This window comes from Parasteatoda tepidariorum, chromosome 5 (genome assembly GCF_982258835.1).
Source record: "Parasteatoda tepidariorum strain Cologne lab strain chromosome 5, Ptep-v5.0, whole genome shotgun sequence".
NCBI classification, from domain to species: domain Eukaryota; kingdom Metazoa; phylum Arthropoda; class Arachnida; order Araneae; family Theridiidae; genus Parasteatoda; species Parasteatoda tepidariorum.
In genome coordinates this window covers 48798344-48822091 of record NC_141759.1, presented here as the reverse complement: position 1 = coordinate 48822091, position 23748 = coordinate 48798344, and the positions used below count along the sequence as shown (strand labels likewise).

General features: G+C 34.5%; 1 protein-coding gene across 1 annotated transcript; it reads left to right on the top strand.

Moving 5' to 3' along the window:
* The first annotated feature begins 488 nt into the window (after positions 1-488).
* LOC107455358 (retinaldehyde-binding protein 1-like) lies at positions 489-23700 on the top strand. Its single transcript, XM_043051782.3, has 5 exons — positions 489-697; positions 6031-6276; positions 15292-15485; positions 20570-20681; positions 23168-23700. The coding sequence occupies exons 1-4, from the start codon at positions 538-540 to the stop codon at positions 20672-20674; spliced, it is 705 nt and encodes a 234-aa protein (XP_042907716.3). The 5' UTR covers positions 489-537; the 3' UTR covers positions 20675-20681; positions 23168-23700.
* Positions 23701-23748: the final 48 nt, after the last annotated feature.

Here is a 23748-nt window from a genome sequence, read left to right as displayed (position 1 = left end):
CAAAAAGGGGTACTGATTGCTATCAGTACAGCATGAGACAGCGTGCACTTGGTCATGGAACGAGCCTAATGGTTTTTGAGTAATGTTTCTATATTGAACATAAAAAAAATAAAAATATCATTCATGAGTAATAGACACTTAAAACGTCTAAATTTATTTGAGGTTTTTTTTTTTCAAGAACAACTTATTTCATTAAAGGGTAAAAACCTACTTATTTTTCTCTACTAACATTCTTCCATTTTCATTTTCATACCAACCTAATTTTACTTTTTTCAACAACAATTTTCGAAAATGGTAGAAAAATGACAATTGCAGGCAGTACAATTTTCGATTTTAAATTGCCAGAGCTTAAAGACACCTTCGAAAGATTAGATTTTATTCATAAATATGCATTATCTGTAAACATAGAAATAAAATATTACGGAAAATCCGTAAATGAGGACAAGTTATGCATTACAAGTTTTTTTTCAAAACTTGATTCAAAAAATTATTTTTTTTTCTTCTAGCTGTTTTCACAAAGGCAATTCTTGCTGGAAAATGAGCTCAAAATACGACGAAATCATGGCAACGAAGGCTTTTCTTCCATATCGAATGGGATATCTTACAGATTGGATGATTAAAAAAGCCAAAGAAGAATTAAATGAAACTGATCAAAATCGAGATCCCGCTCTCGAGGAATTCCGAAGTTTGATAGCCAGTAAGTATTATGTAGCTGCCAACATGTATGGTCGTTGGAAAAGTTTCCACGAAGTTGTAGAAAAATTATGATTTAAGTGAGAATTACGTAAAGCAGCCGTTCTCAAAAACAGGGCTCCCCAAAGGTCCGCCAAAAATATCCAAGAAGTCCCTAATTTTGCCCGCACTTCAATTTTGATAATATTTTTTTTTAATGGCGGGCACTTGGAACTATTGTCCATTGGCCACAGAAAGTGCCAGAACTGCTAACTCTCTTTTCGTTACCCAGAGGGCACTTGTGGCGAAGCCATGGCAGTGGAGCAGCGTCGCCCACGTCACACCACCACAACCCGTTTATAGGGCGGGTCACACTCACGCGTAAAGGAGAAGGGACATGGAACAGATAGAGAGAAAGAAACATCCATGCCTTGCCCGGGATTCAAACCCAGAACCTTTCTGATGCAAGGACAGTTCCCTGCCCCCTACACGGGCCGGTCGGCATTTTGATTATATTCAACGGCATGTATTAGACTTCTATATATGCAGGAAATTTCCAAATTTTTGTGGTTACTAATAAAGTTTAATGAACCATTTTATACAAAAGAAATGTATTTCATAGTATATATTTTCTACCCCAGAGACTCTGTATACAAACTGTTTATATTTTTTTAATTTGTCTGTAATTTCACCATGAATGGGATATGGGTCTTCTGCGCCTCCCAGGTGCCCAGCTTTTGTTAAATAAAGTTCAAAAAAAGTATACATTTTCTAGCCACTTGCATATTTTAGCGAGATCGCCTACCAAAATCGGCACGAACTATCCTTAAGACCCAATATTTGGAGATATAGTTTAAGATTTGCTGGATTTACTTAGAAAAAACTTTGTTTATATTGTGTTCCTGCCTTTCTATAATTTGTCTATAGTAAAAGCTCCCCACACCACAAAGTCTGAGGCAGTCTGCTGCTATGGAAGCAAGAATAGTGCATTTCAGGGTGGGTAGCTTCGATGATAGATTATATAGGAAGCATACCAGGTAGGAGACTTATTTAATCTGATGCAAGAACTTGAAGATTCGCTTAGATATTTCTTTCTTTACTTGAAATGATGCTCTCTACCCAGTCGGTTGCCATTTTTTATATACAAAGAAAAAATATTGAACATATTCTGACATTAAGGGTATTGCAGGTTTTTTGTGCTACTTTTTAATTTTATGTTAGTTTCTCATTATTTGAGCTATTTTTTATGAATGGTCATTGATTTGTAAACTTATACATTTTTTTCAAAGCAGTTAATTTCTTTTATTAGTTGCGCGCTTAAACTTATTAACTTTAAGTTTAAAGGGTGATAAAAATTTTGCACAAGACAGAAATATTTCATGTTATCTATGCAGAAGAAATTTTCAACGATTTAATCGATTCATTAGAATTTTTTTAAACTCTTTGTTCATGTTGATGTTGTATACTCTCATGTGTAGATATTTCAATCGATAATATTTAGTTTAAATAACTTATTTAGATAGATAATATAAATGTTAACAACTACATTTTCTCTCTCCTTTTTTTCCTTTAAAAAAATTTTCATTGGCTGGGAGAAGGTCATGTTCTTATTTTATGTGCAGTTTTTTTTATCGCAAATAGTATGTAAAATAAATAAATAAAAATATTTAAATAAAATAAATAAATAAAAAATAAAAAAATAGAATAAAATAAATTGGTAAAAAGTTGTAACGTGCTTTACTTCTCATTATTCATTTATTTTTTTATTCTTTTTTTTTCTGTAGCAGAAAGCAAGTTACCGCAACTAGGATGATGTCTAAAATTATCAACGATAATTTTTTATCAACACTCATCAAACCATCTGAAGTTATCTAAGTTTTTTTTTTTTAATCACGTTTCCTTATTTTTATTTCTATGCAGCCTGTATAGCTTTTCTCACCATTTATTAAAAAATGATTACTAAAATTTTCCTCAGTGAATCTTTTTGCCATTCAAATTTAATTCTTTCACGAAGAACTGAAATTAATATCCGAAGCGATGACACTTTCTTCTCCCTTATTTAAAATTCATGGATGATTTGCCGTATCGTACACTTGTCGAAATCAGCAATTCGGTCAGATTGCTTTTTCCAGGAGTGCACTATACCCCTTCTTTTCATGAACAGGAAACTTCTCTTTTTATATTTTTAAGTGTAAAGTTCGACACTCCAGTTGCCAGACATGCTTCTTGAGACGCTTGATGGAGAGGTAATTTAAGGACTTTTCCCTTAGAGTTATCAGTAACAAATTCAAACACATCGTGCACAATTTTAAGTGCAAATTATTTTAAAGCTTTAGTGGTAATAGATACATATTTGAAGCTTAAAAAAATAGGCATAACTCTCTTATCTTCCTGAAGATGTTTTATTTGGCCTGCCGTAAAATTCTGTGTGAGACAGAACGCGCCCCATCGTATAAGGATGCAAAAGAATCCATATTAAAAAAAGAAATGTGGCTTGGCATTTACCCTTAAATACACAGATCAAGTATACTGCTTATTTCTATCAGATGTTTTCTTTACAATTTTGAATATGCAAGCACATGCTCTTTTGCGCAATACATGCTACGTCCCTTTAATCTAGATCAGTACTATTAAGTGTAAGATCCTACCACTTTCTCTCATAAAAGAATCTTTTCGATTGATATAAAATAAGACGTTCATAATTGCCCAAACCGAACCTTCTGGGTAAACCATCGACACAAAAATTGAGATAGCACATTTATTGTGATCTGATAATGAAACTTGCGCTTTTCTGAAACATTTAGATTGAATTTAATCACTACTACATATTAATAAATTAATTATAATTACATGCGTAAAAACCTTGAGTGAAGCTACTTTATCCTCAATAAATTGTTAGTAATTGTTTTACCTAAAATTAAATTTGATTTTCTAAGTTCAGTACTACTTGAAGAAATACCCCGGGCTACTTAAAATGGAAAAAGTGGTGGAAATTTTTTTTTGGTTAGTTAATCTATTTAATTTTTAAATTGTAACTATCATCATGATTTGCATTGCTAATTATTTATATTTAAAACTAAAACGTTCTTCACAGTTTTCAGTAGAAAGCCCCCCCCCTCCTCATACTTCTACATGAATGAACAAGGGTGATTCTCACATCTGGAGTATACCACTCCTAGCTTTATACCTAATTGTACCCAACAAGATAGGCTACTACATATAAGCAACAGATTACTTAATATAGTTCTTAACTCAAATTTTTAAAAATTTAAATTTTCTACAAATTTTTGATTGTATTTGCACAATTTGATCAGTTTCTACTGAAAGCTCCACGCCGCCATCCATCTCAATCATGGGCTGCCAACTAGTGCGCTTTTTGCAAAATATTTTATTTGAAAACTAAAGCTTACAGAATTGTAGGTAATTTTTACAGCATTTCAAAAGCCTTACTTAGCCTAAGTTAAGACAAAGTGATTTTTGTATGAATCATTTACAAGTAGTGGTGTGAAAAATAACTTTAAGTCAAATTTATAAAAGAAAGATTCATATAGTAAAGCATAAATTTAGCTATCACTAGAAGAAATTTTTCCAAAAAGCATAGAAAGTTGGCAGACTCATTCGGCCAGACCCAGTACCTGCTCCCGCTACACCTGTGGAATCAGCTCCAACGGAACGAGAGGAAGTTGCCGAAGCCCCGGCGGCGGCGGACCCTCCTGTTTGAGCTTCAACATCAAAGAATTCCCCACCGAATAGGAAACTGAAAACTCTCATCAGAGGATTAAAAACTGATACCGATATTCCAGAATTGGAGAAATATCTTAAAGATTTTGAACTTTTCCCAGAAAAAATAGTTCAACTCAAGAGGGGAAACTGGCAGGAGCTCAGGCCCCTCCCACTTTTCCTCCTCATCCAATCGGATTCCCAAATGAGCAGAAACATCCTCATCATCTGTTCTCGCTAGAGAGAGCAGTTCATATCGAGCGTTTCCATTGGGGACGCTATCAAATTCAGTGCTACAGATTCCAAAAATATGGACGCATTCAGTGAAGCTGCACTGCAACCGATCCTGCCTGCCTGAAATGTGCCTGAGCTCATTACTCGTACCAGTGTACGAAGCCTAGATCAGACCCGGCGACCTGCGTCAACTGCAATGGTGAGCACCCAGCCTGTTTTACGGGCTGTAGTGCAAGACCCAGTAAATTGACAAAGGTAAAAAGACCTATCACAAGAAAGCTACAGATTCTGCCAGCCGTTTCTTACGGCTATTTACTGAGATGAAAGAACTCTTAAAAGGTTAAGAGCTTGTTAAGCTGCTTCGTTCCCTACTCCCAGAGACCCAGACCTAGACTTACATGATCGGCCAACCCGGAGCCAGCATCCAGGAAGCCACGCCCCTTCTCAATTCTTTGTCTTTTGTATGATCACAGCTTGTGATCATACAAAAGACAAAGTTCTTTTTTGTTTCAAATTCTCCTGCATCCGAATCTGCATCATAGATCCAACCCACATCAATGAATCGGTTAATGCCGCTTCGTGGCAGCACACCGAGATTTGTGGAATTTCTTCCGTTCTACCTAAACCCTTCCACTGTTTTTTACCCTAAACAGTCTCAGTCGCCCCAGGGCCAATACAGATGAAGAACTGAGGTGCCCGCTGCCGCAGGCAGGAATTTCGCGCCAACACGTAAAGAGTCTAGTCGTCACGTTAAAATCAAATTGAATACTAAACTGAAAGAAATATGATAGGAAAAAATTACTAAATTTAATCTCTTTTAATAGATTTTTGCTCTTTATTAATCACCACATTTTACGCTTTGAGCCTCTAGAGACATCCCTTTATTTGTGAAAATCTTTACTAGAAAGAGAAGTTGGTACGATTAAATGCGTACCTGCCACTTTTAGCTATTTCCAGGAATGATTCTCCCAAAAAGTGTTGAAATTAAAATTGTAATATCCATTATAGAAAAAAAGGTTTTGGTATTTTGCAAGAGCTTGGGGAGAGATAGCATGCATGGCCCCGAGTCCCCAAGTCGCATTAAACGAGGTTTGCAACTCAATGCAATATGGCACATAGTCTACAGAATTTATTTATACTCCTTCTACAAAAATTCTGAATGAGGCTAAGCAAATTTTGTAACTGCATGCAATATGAGGCAACCAGTTTAGCAATCTACTTTATATGAAGCATTTAACACTCTTAAAATTTTTGTTAGTTCATCGAAGTAATTTTTCGTGATATAGATACAGGGTGTTTTTACATAATTTTCATTTTTTATAACACAGATACAATACAGTATTAAGTACAACAATTTTTTAAATTTTAGCAATAATCATGATTTATTTTGTTAATGTATTGCAGAAAAAACGGAATTAGACTGCTGGACAGATGATGCTTATTTATTGCAATATCTAAGATCAAGAAAATTTAATCTCGAAAAAGCCATGGACCGGTTGCAAAATTTTTTCACTGTAAAAAAGAGTTTTCCTGATGTGTATCCAGAAAACTTGGATCTTCATACATTAAAAAAAGTTTTTGATTCTGGTGTTTGTAGCTGTTTGCCATACAGGGATGACCATGGTAGCGTCGTTTTTGTTTTCAATATATGTAAGTAAACTTGTACTTAACTAACATAAATAAAATGATTGCCTAATTAATTTCAATATTTGACCTTTTTTGCTAAAAAAAAGTTTTAATATTTGCTGTTATATTTATTATTTTTATATTTATTCTACTGACAAAGTTTCTTTTAAAGTATTATAAAACAATAATAATGGAAATGTAATAAATTTCAAGAAAGGTATGTTATTTTAAAAAATATAATTACGATTTTGGTCTTATAGGACCAGTATCCTCGACATATTTTATTTAAAAAAATTTCATGTTATTATTTTATATTCACATAATGTTTTAGTGTATAATCTACACATGAATCCAAATAAAAAGATTTTTAAATTAAAAACTTCTACATTTTACAAATAACTACAAACTAAATTTACAAATATTAAGACAGATTTTTCTAGTTTTTTAAAAGGTTTAGCATGACGTATGTGCTTGCTTGCTTTATTTAAACAACTGGGTGCCTAGGCCACGCAGCGGCCCTAACCCATCCATCTTAAAAATATTATTACAGTGAATATAACATTTTGATTTATGTAACAGTGTGGTAACATAAAAATAACCATGATTAGAAATTTGTACAATTTGATCGATGATTTACATAAATTGCCTTTAAAAAAGAAGTGAATACAGCCATGATTAGGTCGATATACATGAGATACAAGCTTTATCTGTGATATTACATAAATTACAGTTGAAATTTGAAATTGAGCATAAAAAATTATGATTACATATATACACATGATCGGGAAAATTATGAAGATTATAAATAATAATTATGAAAATTATAAATTATGAAGATTCTACATAAATTTTTCTAAGCCATAGTGGTGCCATCTAGTGTGATAAACATTCAAGAATATAAATATGCATAGTACTAGAGATATTATCAAAAGTTCGAAAAAGAGTTCAGGTTTAGTCAAAGTGGCTTTAATCTGGAGTGGACTCACGCATGATTGTTTGAAGTAGTTGTAGGACTTCTCTGTTTTTTAATAGTTCTTTTAATTCTTTGATGATTGAGACAAGTCTATGGGCTTGACCTGCCGTTGTTGGTGGAGTTACAGTTGGAGTTGCTCGAGAGCTCTTCCTGGGGGGACGGATGCTGCATCCCGTGAAGTTGGCGGTGTGTGCCTCACCACAGTTGCAGCCAGTGGCGTACGCAGAATTTTTTCAAGGGGGGGGTTCATAATTTTCAGAAATTACTAAAAGAAATTCGAGTATGTAATAAAGCACTATTACTTACCTAATTTAGACATCTAGACAATTTCGACTTTTTATTTCGACAACATTGTTTAGTTAAATTTTGTTTTTATTTTTTAAGTTTAAGAATATATTTTTTTTTTATAATAAGAGGTAAAATATTTTATTTTTATTAAAAAGTAGGAATAAATCAAGCCAGAAAAAACTACTCATACTGTAACAGCTACCTAAATAATAACCATATACATGTGAATATTCCATAGAAAACCAATGAATTTAACTAAAAAATGACTTACCAACAAATAGGGAATTAAACTAGTATACAAACACGCTAAAAATTTATTGATTTATACTGTAATATCCAAACGACGGGGTTTTTTTGCAAGTTCGTTTAAAATGTCTTCGACAGCTGGGGTAAATTTTCTATGAATGCTTAAGAGCGCCAATCCATTCATTCTATTATTTCCCGTTGAGTTGCGTAAACAAGTCTTCAAACGGCGCAAAGTCGAAAAGGATCTTTCGTTTGCACTCGTTGAAACAGGTAGAACGACCAATATTTCTAGGAGTTTGAAAATGTTTGGTGTTATATCTTTATTGCACATTCCAAGAGCATCCGCCGCAGTTTTTGGAACACTACCTCCGTCTTCACTAATCCTTTTTAATCTTTTATACCAGAGTTTTAGTTCAGACTTAAGGCTTTCTTTACAGGTATCCAAATCTCTAGCGTAAAATTCCACTAATGCTTCAACAGCCTTTATGTTTGAAGGTTGGCAAATGAAAGGATCGGCAGGTAGAAGACACTGAAATCCTTTCAAAATATCACGATGCGATACAAATCTTAAGTTTAATTGTGTTATAAAATTTTCTATAAATGAAATAAAAACACTAACTCTGAAATATGTTTCCGGTGTCGATGAGGGAAAATTATCGCGATTTTTCTGTCTTCCTGTTATTCTAGGGATTTGCATGGAAGTGGAAGATCCAATGCTTGTTAGCATAAGAGAAGAAGAGCTGAATATTTCAGAGAATGTTTCAGTGGCATTTTCACGCATTAATTTAAGATCTTTAATGATATCTTCTGCAAGACTCACTGCCTCTATCAAATCTATGCTTGTTTTTTGTAGGTATCTACAGAGATGGATTGTTATGGTGAAAACTTTGTAAATGTACAAAAGAGATATTACGAACTGGCAATTGGATACTGTGCACAGTAAAGAATTAGCCTGGGTAGCTGATTCCTTATCCTTCCATTCTGATATTTTTTGTAGTGTTTCGGCGATAGGCTCGAAAAGTTCCACCACAGCGGTTACTGAGTCGTATCTTTCCATCCAACGGGTTGCACATAGCTGTTTAATTTTCTCCCTCTTAGAGCTGGTTTCCATCTCCTCTATTGCTGAAGATAGGACATACTTTTGGCGTATTTAAAAAGTCGTATAATGTTTTAATTGTCCCTAAGCAATTTCTAATGCCAGTTATTTCGCATGCATTTGATACAGCCAAATTGAGGCAATGAGCAGAGCAATGTGCATAGAGTTCTGATGGGACAATACTTCTTACGTGGGCTTGTACACCATTAATTTTTCCACTCATTGATGCAGCACCATCGTACCCCTGTCCACGTAACTTTTTTATATCAACTTTCATAGACTGTAATTGGTCTAATATTGTTGTTGCTATTGCTTTTCCGGTTAAGTCATGCACCGGAATGAATTGCAAAAACTGTTCGGTGATGTTAAAATTTTCTTTATCGACATATCGAACGCATAACGATAATTGCTCTATACCTGCAATATCAGTTGTTTCATCTGCAAGAATGGAAAAGCAAGTTGCATCATTAATCTTGCTGACTAGTTTTTGCAGGATTAAAATATTGCAAACCTCAATAACTTCGTTCTGAAATCGAGGGCTGGTATACTGAGCATTTTTTCTGCTTGACTCTAAAATGTTCTTAAGAGTCGAATCGTTCTTACTCCAGAAACGAAGCAATGCCCGAAAATTTCCGTCGTTCTCTTCACCTTGTTGTTCAGCAATTATTCCCGAATCCTTATGTTCTCTTAGAGCGAGACCTTGATTTCCACAAAATAGGATGGTTTCAATGGAGTAATGTTTTTTCTATTTTCTAATTTTCTTCTGCTTGCTGCACTGTCAACTTGTTCATCCACAGGTTTCATCTTTCCAAATAAAATATAGTTTAATGTCCCAGCAGTTTCGATCGATTTTTTGTAATAAAGACATTTCTCGTGTTCAGAAAATCGCTCTACAGCATTTTTCCAGTTGTCAAATTTTACATTGCACAGTTGACCTAAAGGTTGCTTTCCAGAACCGGCACCACTTGGGGCGAAAAGTACACAAAATTTGCAACTAGCACCACCCTTAACCTCTGAATGTGCAAGCCATTTCCAGCGATAAAGCCATTTGTACTGAAATTTCAATTTTCTGTTTCCTTTTTCAGGAAAAACAAATGCTGGATTGGGTTCCCAAACATTTTTAAGCATATCCAGTTTTTTATCCTCGCATGTATTATCTTCTGAAAAAAGTCCAATGTCATATGGGTGGGAAGTAACACTTTGAGGGCCGCTTTCTCATTCATCAGATTCTGTTACGCTAGAAACGTTTTCTTCAACGGAAGTATCACATTTCTGTTCAACAGAAAAACTTACATTGGTACTAGATGCTGTCACCTCACTAATTTCAGGTCGTAATTTTTTCTCAAAGTAATTAAAAATTGTTACATTCTTGCGTTTAGACATCCTAAAGATCCAAGAACAGCAAAAATATATACATATATATTGGCACAGAAATATCCACTAAGCTACGATCTCAAAGTTTCGAGCTGGAATGAATAACTTCAACGAGCACAGAGTCTCCAAAACAAAACAGATTTAGAAACAAGCTCCGAAGGACAAGTGGCAGAGATAACTCTTAGTCTGACTAAAATCGAAAATAAATGTAACCCCCTTTCATATAATTTTTTTTTAACAGCATCTACAAAATTCTCGAATTGTCTCAAAGACGACAGAACGTCTAGGATTCCTGACCTCGCGAATGCCAGCCAGTCTCGAAAACTATCGCGACTGGCAGGTCAGAAAGGAACCAGTGATCGGGGCTCGCCCGTAACAGTATCACGTGAATTTGGTTTCAAAAATACAACCCTATTAAAGTAAATGTTTTATCAGTATTCTGAGAAATACCGTGAGAAAAAAAAGTAGGTATAAGGCAAATAAAAATATATAGTCTTAAAAAATAATAACCCGCATAATTTCTACTAAAATTTTTATTTTTGTCTGTATTATTTTGTAAATTCACTTTGTCTGAGCTCAAGGGGGGGGGGGTTAAACCCCTAAGCCCCCCCCCTTGCGTACGCCCCTGGTTGCAGCATTTGGGTGGTGTAGTTTTGTCTTTATGGCACTGAAAGGAACGGTGGTCGGCGGCACATTTAAGACATCTTGGTTGAGATTTGCATGTTCGCTGTGTGTGGCCGAAATTCTGGCAGTTGTAACATTGAATTGGGCTATTCCCGCCACTGAATCTTTCAATTTTCACGGGAAGGTCACAAATATTGGTAACTGAGTAGATTTGCTGATTTTGGTCTGCTTTGATCAATATTGTGAGAAAAAGTTGGAGGAGCCGATAGGCCTCGCCCACTTTTCTCTTAAACTGTATGACTTTTTGTGTTATAATGCCTGTCTTGGCCAATTCAAGGGAGATATGTTCTGCATTGGTGCCAACTGGAAGTCCACGGACTAGAACTTTAATGTGCATGATTGGTAGATCTATTTCTGGAGTTGTGGGTGGAGCTGCAGTTGCATGGTAATCCTCCTTGGGTTGGGCTAAGTCAGGATCTACATTGGTTTCAGAAAGTTGCAAGGAAATGGCGACATCTAGTAGTCATGGAGGGCTGCTATTTGTAGTCATGAAAGAATTTTCTTCAGATTTTTCAACGTTATTTTGCTTTTTCTTTTTCCGCTTTTTTGGAGGGGGCTCTGCATTATTTTTAGCTGTATTTTCTGTATCGGTTGTCATTTCGCTTTTCTGTTCTACATTTTGGCCTGCATCGTGAGTTTCCATAAGTTGAGTTTTGAGTTGCGAGCAATTCTGGAGCACTTTCGCTGTTGTTTCAATTTGTTCGTTGGTCAAATTTATCATTTCCATCCATTCTTCATATAACATTCGCTCACCTGGACTCATGCTTTCCACATTTACCGTTGGTTCTCGTGATGTCTTTTCGGTTTGCCGTTTTCTGCCACGTGGATGATTTTGATATGTAGCCATATTGCGTGATTTGATTTTGTTGTCGAATTCCTCGGGTTCCTCATCCGTCGTAGAGTCACTGAGGTTTTGACACCCGGTAGGCGTGCTTGTCTTTCCACCACGTCCGCAACGTCGAATACTCATTTTGCAGTACTTTAAAAATTGAATTGAATAAGCTTAAACTTAATTTTTGTACTTTACTTTAAACTACGAGCTTCAAACTTTGCCACGTCCAGGCATAGTTGCGAGAGAATCATTAAGAACTACTCACCAAAAGGATTAAACATCAATAACTCAAAATATCAAAAATTTTTCCTCCTCATTAACATCAAATGGGCGACATCAAAGGCAGAAACTTTTCACTGATCTCAAACTTTTCGCATGACTTCAATCGTCAATTTTATTTTCGAATCAAGCGATATGCATGACGTATGTGATAAAATTGGTGAATTATATAAGCCTACGAATTGCTTAGAAATAGTGGTGGATAAAAATCTACTAAATTGAATTTATTAAACTAAGGATCACATTCACAATTAATAAACTACCACTTGAAAATATTTATTCGCTGTCCGGAGCAAGCCTCCACACGGTTTTTATAGGTAGTCCGATCAGACCATTGTGAAGGATATCCACTTATATACCTGCCAACTTTTACGAATTTGGCGTAAAATTTTATTTTTATATTTAAAGTGGTAGTAAATATATACTTTTTCTTCTTTTATAAACTTAATTTTTAAATGATTTTGATCACCACTATACTTAAAAAAATTTAGCATATATATTGATATGTGTTGCTATCATGGTTGTCAGCTTAAGCTTTTTCAAATACACGTATTTTCTGGCTTAAAAATTAAATTTTAATTCCATTTTAATACCGCTGGAAAATATCAGAATGGAAAGGATTAAAAGTTGGCAGGTATGCACTTACCGAACGAGTCATTTAATACAGAATATAGTTAAAATAAGAAAGTGGTAGCAAATATATGACTGAAAATTTATTTTAATTATGGATATTATTGGTTTGCTTTATTCACTTGTCAACCACTACAAACTCAATTCTCAAATATATAAAATAGATTTCTCTTAATTACTTTTATAAAAGGTTTTGGGTTCATGCGCACAACTGGTTCACTTTTAAAACAGTCTGCGCGGACTACTTATAAAAGGCCGTGTGGAGGCTTCTTGGTGTAGGAGGTGATGAGCAAGTTGGCATCTCTGTGTATATAAATAAAACTACTTTTGTGTGCTCGATATTGCATTAATTTCTTCAAACCATTTTAGTAACGATAATAACATAAAAAAATTAAAAATTTACTCGAATTATGTGTTTATAATAATTTTGGCTTCGCCAGACACCAGTGACCACCGTGGCGCTTCAAACAAACTCAGTGCCGGTCACCGGTGACCCCCATAGCATTCAACGTGTTAAAGAAAGACATTTCGCTACTTCATTCAAGTACCAGCAACAGTGTTGAGAAAAAAGACATTGGAAAACCCCTTAGCTCATTTTATCCTCAGTTAATAAAAAATTATAAAATTATCCCAGAAGTAAAGGCTAAAAAGTGGTTAATGAATCAAAAGCTTATACAGAACTAATGATGTTAATATATTTTATCCGATTTTTTATACTGCAGTGATCTAAAAACTGTGCTGCGTGGGTCATCTCTAAAAAACAGGTGGAAACTTTTGTAAACTGCCGGGAACTTTTTCAACTTTTTTTCTAAATTGAAGTGTGTAAAATTCTTCCAAAAATTCTCTTTGAACTTTAAATTTTAAAACAATTCTTCTATTTGGGAGCGAAATATTGGTAAAAACTGGCTGTAGACTTTCGAGGCTGTTTCACCAAGAAAATTAGAAGCTTCAGTTTGAGTGACCGATACCCTAGAACTAAAGCTAATTTTAAAATCTCTTGCTGAAAAGACTACATCAGCCTAAATTATTAAATTGAAAAGCTTTTTAACCAGTTCAGCCAACGCCTCCTGTAACTGAAAGCCTCCACACGGTTTTTTATAGGTAGTCCGATCAGACCACTATGAAGGTAAACCAGTTCACGAAAGAGCCATTTAATAGAAAATCTAATCGAGAGAAGAAAGTGGTAGAAAATATATGTCAAAAATTTTTTTTAATTTATGAATATCATTTGTTTGTCTATTTACTTGTCACAATCGATAAAGATTCTATTCTCAAATGTATATGATAAATTTCTCTCAATTACTTTTAAAATAAATTTTAGATTGAAGCACACAACTGGTTTATTTTATAAATAGTCTGCGCAGACTACTTATAAGAAACCGTGTAATGGCTTTCTGATGTAGGAGGTGATAGTTCAGTACGGAATTTAATTTTTAAAATACCCCGTTCGGTGCAGATTTAAAATCAAACAATCACGTGTAAACACGACAAATGGTTCCATTATAAATTTTACAAAGGACTTACGGCCAATATTTTTTAAACATTTTGGGCATATTTACTGGACTATTCTTTTTTTTTCTCGCCCAACATAAAGTAAATAGTGATTAAATACTGATATAAATAGTGGTATAGCAGTAAATATTGAGTAATCTATGCATAATAATAAAGTATTTAGCATTTTAGTTTTTTTTCTGAAGCGTTGTAGCTATATAATATATATAATAGGAATTTAATTGTTTTTGAAGAAAGGATCACACTTACCTTGGATCTCTTTGGTTTTTCTATTCTTTATTTTAACAGTTTTTATTAAATGTAATTAGTTATTTTCAGAAAGTTTCAGTTTGCAGGTAAGCACTTAGATTTTAATATTGAAGTTTCATGATTTGCTTTCATAGTAATTGTTGTTCTAAAGTATTCGTTGACTTCTTAAAAAACCGATTACTGACATGGCAGAACCGCCTTCCAAAAAACTTTGTATTTTGTCAAAGAAAAAGATATTAAGAGATTCTCAAAGAAGAAGAAGGGCCCAAGAAATGTCTGTGGAACGTCAAAGAAGGATGGTACATGACCGAATTTCGACAAGCAATTCTAGAGCCCAAGAAGTATCAGAGAAACGTCAAAGAAGATTAGAAGAGGATAGTGTCTCAACTAGCAGTGCTAGGGCCCGAGAAACACCTGAGGAACGTCAAAGAAGATTGGAAGGGGATCGTGTTTAATTTTCAGCTATTGGCCAATGATGATTTCGAAAGCAACTTTTATATGCTTTTACAATTTCTGGGGGCTTTTTTAAAACATAAAAAAAAGTTTCCACCTGATAGTTATATTATAGGTTAGGTTACCATAGGCCTTAGGTTACCACAGCAAAGTTACATCTTCAAACATCCTCAAGAGCTATAACACATCTGCAATAGAACTGGATATGAAGACAAAATTGCAGGACAGGAACACTTTAATTGTCCACTAATCTTCAGATTTCCTGCTATGTTTTAAAAAACTTTATTTGTGAAAACCTTTAGCGTGGCGGACAGCTGGCCGCCTTAGGCGGCTAGTAGTAAATAGTGATAGTTGCTTGACTTGTTATAAAGTTCCATGTTCTTTGTATATTTTGTATGCATTTATTCGTTTATTTAATTATAGCCAAATGGGATCCAGATATTTTATCTTTTCAAGTTATCGTTTCTGCAATGACTGGGACAGTTTTGTGTTGCGTAGAAGATCTAGCAACTCAGGTGTGTGGTGTCCAAATTCTGGTAGATATGCAAGGTTTGTACATGAAACAAATACGTCAAATCACGCCCAGATATATTCAATTAATTTCTCATGCTCTCAGAGTAAGTAATGCTTAGTTTCTTCAATTTCATTTGTTTTTTTTTTAATTTCATTCGTTTTTTTAACTTGAAGAATTAAGGAAAAATAATTTTTTTCTTGCATGAAACTGGTGCGTTAAATTACACCACATTATCTTACTTACCACTATATTCAATCTATTTATGCTCGGTCCCAAAAAGAGATCTTTAGGTAAAAGACACTTACTCGAAAAAAGTGGTAATACATATTTGTTTATACCACGAAATATTTCTTTTTGTTACCGACCTCTTTTTGCTCTTTTTGTTACCGGAAAGAAAAGGACCTAACTCCTACTACTGTAGACACGAACTATCAAAATCCTCAATTGAGTATGAAAGTAAATAAAATAATAGAAATAAAGCAATTTTCAGGTTTCAGTGTAGTTTATATTTAAATGAAAAATGTATGATGATCCAGTATGAAAAATGTATGATGATCCAGTATGATGAAAAATGTATGATGATCCAGTATGAAAAATGTATGATGATCCAGTATGAAAAATGTATGATGATCCAGTATGAAAAATGTATGATGATCCAGTATGATGAAAAATGTATGATGATCCAGTATGAAAAATGTATGATGATCCAGTATGAAAAATGCATGATGATCCAGTATGATGAAAAATGTATGATGATCCAGTATGAAAAATGTATGGTGATCCAGTATGAAAAATGTATGATGATCCAGTATGATGAAAAATGTATGATGATCCAATATGAAAAATGTATGATGATCCAGTATGAAAAATGTATGATGATCCAGTATGAAAAATGTATGATGATCCAGTATGATAAAAATGTATGATGATCCAGTATGATGAAAAATGTATGATGATCCAGTATGAAAAATGTATGATGATCCAGTATGATGAAAAATGTATGATGATCCAGTATGAAAAATGTATGATGATCCAGTATGATGAAAAATGTATGATGATCCGGTATGAAAAATGTATGATGATCCAGTATGATGAAAAATGTATGATGATCCAGTATGAAAAATGTATGATGATCCAGTATGATGAAAAATGTATGATGATCCAGTATGATGAAAAATGTATGATGATCCAGTATGAAAAATGTATGATGATCCAGTATGATGAAAAATGTATGATGATCCAGTATGAAAAATGTATGATGATCCAGTATGATGAAAAATGTATGATGATCCGGTATGAAAAATGTATGATGATCCAGTATGATGAAAAATGTATGATGATCCAGTATGAAAAATGTATGATGATCCAGTATGATGAAAAATGTATGATGATCCAGTATGAAAAATGTATGATGATCCACGTACGTTGATGTATGTATCATCATCCACGTTATGAAATGTACGTTCATAATGGGAACTCTTCGGGGGTTGGGAGGGGCTCGCCATCGCCACATAAAAATCTAATTACTTTAAATAATACATAGCTCCCCTTTTATTTTTTTTTTAAAAATTATTTTTATTTATTCTTTTTTTACATAACGTTTCTAAAAAATAACGGACAAACACCTAACAATTAAAAAAAAAAAGAATGGAAAGACATATATCTTCAGAACTAGGTTGGGGTTCACCCAACGTTGCCACTAGGTCTCGAATCAGAAATGAAAGAATCTTCACATCGACCAGAGACAAACCATCAACAAAAATAACAGGACTAAGCAATAGTATAATTACGTCAAATAGAGAACAAATGGAAACAACCACACCTTTGAGAGCAATAAGATGTACATCATCAACGCAAACAGAGGCCTGCCAAACAGAGGCTCAAATTTTGGAAGAATTTGAAGAGAACGAAGAAGACTCAACGGAAACTCCGCAAGAAACAGCCCAGCAGGAAACAACAGAGACAAAATCACCAGCACCATCTGAATATGAATTATTCCATATTGAAAAACTGTTCGACACTCTGGAAATCAACATAAAGAACCAACATGGTCGCGAAAAGAAAATGTACAGTCTCCCATCAGCACAGAGAAAAGCTTGCCACGAAGCTCTTCAGCAGTTAAAACAAATTATGGACAACTCAAACGTTCGATCATTCTGCCGTCCGAATATCACCCTCAACTCTATAGACGACGGCTTGGAAGTCATATCAAACAAATTAGATCATATTAATCATGCCAATCATGGTAACAGTGATAATGTTCAACCACAACTTCCTCCAAAGCCTATCATCATCCCAGCTACGAAAAATTGTCCAACTAATGTCATTCTGGAAAAAATTACTAAAACCAACTCGAAACTACATGTCAAGAAGTTCTTCAAAAACAGCCATCTTGTGGAATTGAAATTCCATAATGATCATCAAAAAGACATAGCTCTCCAAACTATACATTTTACCGTATGTTGAAAAAGAAAGGCGGTTACTCTCTCTGATAATCCTTAACGCACCATTAGATTACAACGTAAACGAGATCCTAGAACTTTTAAAAAACGGTACTTACAACAACAATGTAGACATCATTCAATTCATAAAAACCTTGCCGCACAAACATCAACAAAATAAACAACACGTCATAGTAAGAGCCTCGCATCGTATCGCAATTCAACTTCTCAAACTTCACTATTTCTTCGCAGGACTAAATAAATGTCTCATAAAGAAACGAATAGTACTTCAATGATGTCGTAACTGCCAATCACTAGGACATCATCAAAGCCAATGCCAACAAGTATTTCCTACCTGTGCTAAATGTGGAATAAACGGTCACATGGAAGAAAACTGCGACTCAGCCGAGGACTTATGCATAAACTGCTCGGACTCGAATAAACACTCCGATTCCCGACATGACTGTACCCATAAAGCCTCCCACTCTACTTGTCCCAGTTACCTATCAGAACTTCAACGTCTTAAAGCCAACTATAACTTCAATTTTAACTCTTAGGCGAAATTTATCTTTTTTCATGTTTATTTATTTATTTTCCATTCAATACGTAACCATTTTACAGATTTTCTACTTTAGTCACTTTTACGGCCTTTAAGTTTATTTTGTTTTTCTTTTTATACTTCTTTCTTTATTTTTTTATTATGTGTTATTAACTTATATTATATTTAATCTTTGTATTTTTAAACATTGTGACTTTGTAAATATCTAAATTGTCAATAAATTCTTGCTGACTGGGCTCGTTCCTTGGCTAGTGTGGAGCCGTACCAGTAGCCAAGCTTTGGGCTACATGGTAAAGGGTCTATAATGACCTATGCACATGTCCAAAGCTTGAAGAAAAGAAAAAAAGAAAGTCCCCTTGCCATCAGGCTAACCGTGGGAGGTTATCGTGGTCTATCTCTCCGTGTAACGTAAATGCGGGTTAGTTCCATCAAAAAAAGTCCTCCACGAAGGCAAAATTTCTCCCGATACCTGATCCAGGAGTTCCCTTGTCTTTTGAATTGGGTTCAAAATTATAAGGCTACGGAGTTGAACATTTGTAGTCGTAAGCCCAAAAATTGGGTCGGCTGTTCAACGACGGTTATAAAGTAAAATAAAACCAGTAGACATTATGTCAATGGAACTACTGGCTACGCAGTGACTATTGGCTTTTTGAACTGTACCAAATTCCATTGATGTTTTTCGTGTGAATGTGAAAAGAGCCGTCTGTCGGTCAGATCGTTAACTATTTAGATGCAGATTATTTCTTCCCTTGGTTTGTGTAACGTAAGTATAACAGGACGATCAATTTTCTACGCTTTTGGAGAAAATTTCGTCTAGAGGTCACTAAGTTTTTGATCATTTGTTTTATAAAATTTGTTGCAGTTGTAGTTCATTTACGTCCCACTAGAGCCGCACAATGGGCTATTGGCGACGGTCTGGGAAATATCCCTGAAGAGGATCCGAAGGCATGCCATCACAATTTTGATCCTCTGCAGAGAGGATGGCACCCCCGCTTCGGTAGCCCGACGACCCGAGCCAAAGTCGAGCACTTTACGGTAGAACAGTTTAACGAGGACCAATACCGCACACCCTTGGTCCCTACGCAGACTGATCATTTTATAAAATTGATTTAAAGTCATTTTCCACACCCTACTTGTGAATGATTCAAAAGTGCATATCAAACGTCACTTTTGAACTGTAGACCAGATTTCTGATTTTCTATTAAACAAAGAAAACGTCGTTCAAGGGATGTGATTCTCTTTATTGACAATTTCAGTAATATTTATAGGATTATTCAGGTCCCACAATTCAAGAGTAATCTCGCCAAACATATCAATGCATAATAAACTTCATGAAAAAAGAATTCTAAAAATTATCAAACAGCAGTTGTCGCCATAGCAACGCGTGCAATGACGACGCATGCGCACTGGTTTACTGTTACTCTTGAAGAACTTTATTTCAGCTAACTCGTTTTAAAGCTTTTAAAATTATATATATTTATAATTATATATATATATATATATATAATTTTTCATAATATATATACAGGGTGTCTCAGTTAAACGTTTCAGAACTCCTAAGAGGGGTAGGGGGCATCCTGACGACTCGAAATCATATAGCAATGCGTGATCGGAAATGCTTTCCTGAAACGGTGATGTACACAGAAGCACCATAAAGAAAAGAAACCCGTAAGTGAAAATTCGTTTTAATTATACATTGAAAAAATTATATGGCCTCCTCGGTCACCCGACCTATCATGTCTTGATTTTTATTTCCGGGGTCATATGAAAACACTGGCTTATGGCACCCCTGTTGACAATGCTGAGGAGCTGGTTGCAAGAAACGCAGTAACTGCCGGCGTGATATGCCTGGAGTATTGCAGAATGTCCATGCTCCGGAGATGTGAGGTGTACATTGTAGCCGGTGGCAGAAACTTCGAAAACTTACTTTGATCCATGTACTATATAATTTTTTCAATGCATTATTAAAACGATTTTTCACTTACGGTCTCTTTCCTTTATGGTGCTTCTGTATACATCACCGCTTCAGGAAAGCATTTCCGACCCCGCATTGCTATATGATTTCGAGTCGTCAGGATGCCCCCTACCCCTCTTAAGAATTCTGAAACGCTTAACTGAGACACCCTGTATATATATATAAACTCTTTGTATGAAGAATATTGTACTAATTATTTTATTTTTATTTAGGATACTCTACCACTAAGATTTAAAGGCATCCACATAGTCAATGAATCATTTCTTTTCGGTTCCATCTACAGTGTCCTAAAGATATTTCTGTCTGAAAAGATTTAAAAAAAGGGTAAAGTATTTTAACCTGACCTGTATAATGAATGACTTAAAAGTTGTAGCCATGTAGGTTTAAAGGTTACACAATGTGTTATTGTTTCTAATCCCCAATAGGTCCATCCTAATTAGACCAATTCCATAAGTCCAAAAATGTCCAGAAAGTCTAAAAACAGGTGAGGTTTTGAAAAAACCTCGTCGATCTTAAAATCAATACAGTTTAGAATATGCTCGGGCGAAGCCTGAGCAGTCCTACATTTAGTGCAAAGTTCAAAAGTCTTTTGCCCCTGAACATACGAGAGACACCTCAAGTGACCACTTGCAAAGCGAGATAAACAAGTCTGCTGGCTTCTAGGTCCCTCAAAAAGCAAGGCACTTCCAGGTCGTTTTCTGAAATACCAATCATGCGGAGGAGGAACCCTCCAGAGGTCCATAAACGTTTTTTGCACTCTGCAAAGACCTCGTTGAAAGTGGAAGGTAAATCTGGCTGTAAAGGTTCCAAAGAAGCATCTTTAGCCAGTGAGTCCGCCACCTCGTTACCTTTGATTCCAACGTGTGATGGAATCCATTGGAAGTGTACCCCAAAGTCCGCCGAGAGCCTGAAGAGCATCCCTGTCTGCAACATTCATCCAGTTGCTAAGGTGTTGGATTGAAGATTTTCTATCCGTCAGTATTCATATATGCTTAAAGTCAGGCTCAGCAATATTCTCAACACAATTTTGGGTGCGGAGACTATATAAAATTACTTAAATTATTTAACATGCTCTAATAAATCAAAATATCTTTTTTTCAACTAAAGGGTAATGAAAAGTATCACAATTATCCTGTTATTTTTTATTTAAAATAAGACGCTGCGGCCTCTATTGATATAAATACTTTATGCCTATTGCTTAAGAAATTTAGTATCTGAAGAACCTAGCCCTACAGGCTATCTGCTCTTTCATCTAAGACGTGCAAACGAAGGGGCGGAGTTGGGATAATTATTTGCGTAGAGAATATAAAGATATGGAAGATCACAACAGCACTGTAATTGTCCTGGTGGTACGAGTGTTCGCTACTAAGTACAATAAGTAATATTTCTCCCGGTTTTCTGTTTATTTTTATATTTAAAGTGGTAGCAAAATTCTAGATATAAAATCCTTGATTTAAAATGATTTTGAGTAAAAATTATTTAAACATGTATATTGTAGGGTTGAGTTTCATGATTTTAATTCCAAATGCTATCAGACTTTTAAAAAATTTCTTCTCACTATTATTAAGGTAATTATGATTTTACTATCATTACAAAGATGCCAACTTCCTCCGGACAGCAAATATATATTTTAAAGTGGTAGTTTATCAATTGTGATTCTTGGTTTAATAAATACAATTTAGTAGATTTTTATCCATTACTATTTCTAAATAATTCATAGGCTTATATAATTCACCACTTTATAGTAGTTATGTCATGCGTAATGTACAGGTAAGAACGCATAGGTTTATATCTATGCATAAACTTTAGTCCGCCCCTTTGAAAGTAACACTTAAGACAAAAAACGTATGACCTTAACTTAACGCGTAATGAACGGGAATGTATTATTCACTTCTTCCTACTCGAAGATTGGGGACACTTATTAATCACGCGAATGAATTTTGATAATTCACTCGAGTGATTACTAAGTGTCTCTTTCGCGTGATTACTAAGTGTTTTAAAAAATTTAAAAATTCCTGATTATTATAGTATTATTAAATTGCATAAAAGCTGTAGCTTCAGAGAAACCGATTGCCGATTTGAAATCAGCCATGTAAAAGTATAAGATTTGTTAAAAATCTCATTCCACAGAAAACAAAAGCAAACTTGTTCCCCCTGGTGTTATTCAATAATTTGTGGGTATATAGCGCTATATATTTCTTGAAAATGACAAGCCAAGGCAAATCGAGTTAAATCGATAGTATCAGTTCCTCAAATTATATCGATTTAAATATTTTATATTGAGAATTTGTGTCCAAGTATAGACTATATATACTTATATACTTATGTAAGACTATAAGTATATAAGTATCACAAATCTAAAGAACTGCCCAGGAAACTTCTCAATATAAATTAATTGCTGTTGCTTTAGGTTACCACTATAATGCATCTATCTCTTCCAACTATTATGGAATTACAGTAGTTTTAGAAAATATTTTTTAGTAGTAGCAAAGGAAATGTATTAACCCTTTACAGTCTGGAAGTATTTCAAATTTATTTCCACCAGATATGGTTAAAATAATTCATATTAATTAAAATAAAATAATTAGTTATATTATTATTGCAAATGTGACAACCATAAGTATGATAAAAATAATAAAATGATTTTTTGGCATTGGACCTACACTGTAAAATGGTGCTAACCACTGTAAAAAAAAAATTAGTTAGTTATCTGAGTTATCTCGACCCCGAAAATGGTTGCAAGCATTTTTGGTGTCGAGGTAAATCAATACCACACCAACACCTAAATGATGTTATTTATTTCTTTTTAGTTCCACTTCCACGGAAGCGATACAAAGCACTTACAAAAATACCTTCCAAAAGATATTTTGCCAGCCGAGTATGATGGTGATAATATTCATTACAGTACCCAAGATTGGTGCCAAAGAGAAATGGAGTTGTACTATGAAAGATACGCTCAATTGCATCATAAGGGATACTGCTAATTGCACAACTGCTGTTGATGCAAATTATTGGTGCATAAGCCAATTTTCAAAAACTATTATTTCACGTGTTGATATTGTGATATCATAATAATTTATATCATAGCCATCGTCAAGCTTTATATTGAGCAATAAAAGAAGAGCTATTGAGTTATAAAACTATCACAGTATCATGTAAATATTACTCAGTAAAAAACAGTCTTACTTCAATTATTTTTATTATGAAAAGCGTGACAAAGATCTGTGAATTTATTTCTATTCATATCTTTGATCAGTGTTAATCTGTGAAAACTAAACACAACAATAAGCAAAGACGAACTGTTAACTTTGGTACAAAGATCATTAAATGTTTGTATAACTTGCACAGCACATATTATTGAATATCTGTATTATCTGAAACATATTTACTT

What these genes read in the sequence shown, in the direction of transcription:
- LOC107455358 (XM_043051782.3), top strand. Translation starts at nt 538, where the DNA reads ATGAGCTCAAAATACGACGAAATCATGGCAACGAAGGCTTTTCTTCCA. An exon ending in ATTCCGAAGTTTGATAGCCA is followed by an intron (nt 698 to 6,030) that starts GTAAGTATTATG and finishes AATGTATTGCAG; the next exon opens with AAAAAACGGAATTAGACTGC. An exon ending in CGTTTTTGTTTTCAATATAT is followed by an intron (nt 6,277 to 15,291) that starts GTAAGTAAACTT and finishes ATTTAATTATAG; the next exon opens with CCAAATGGGATCCAGATATT.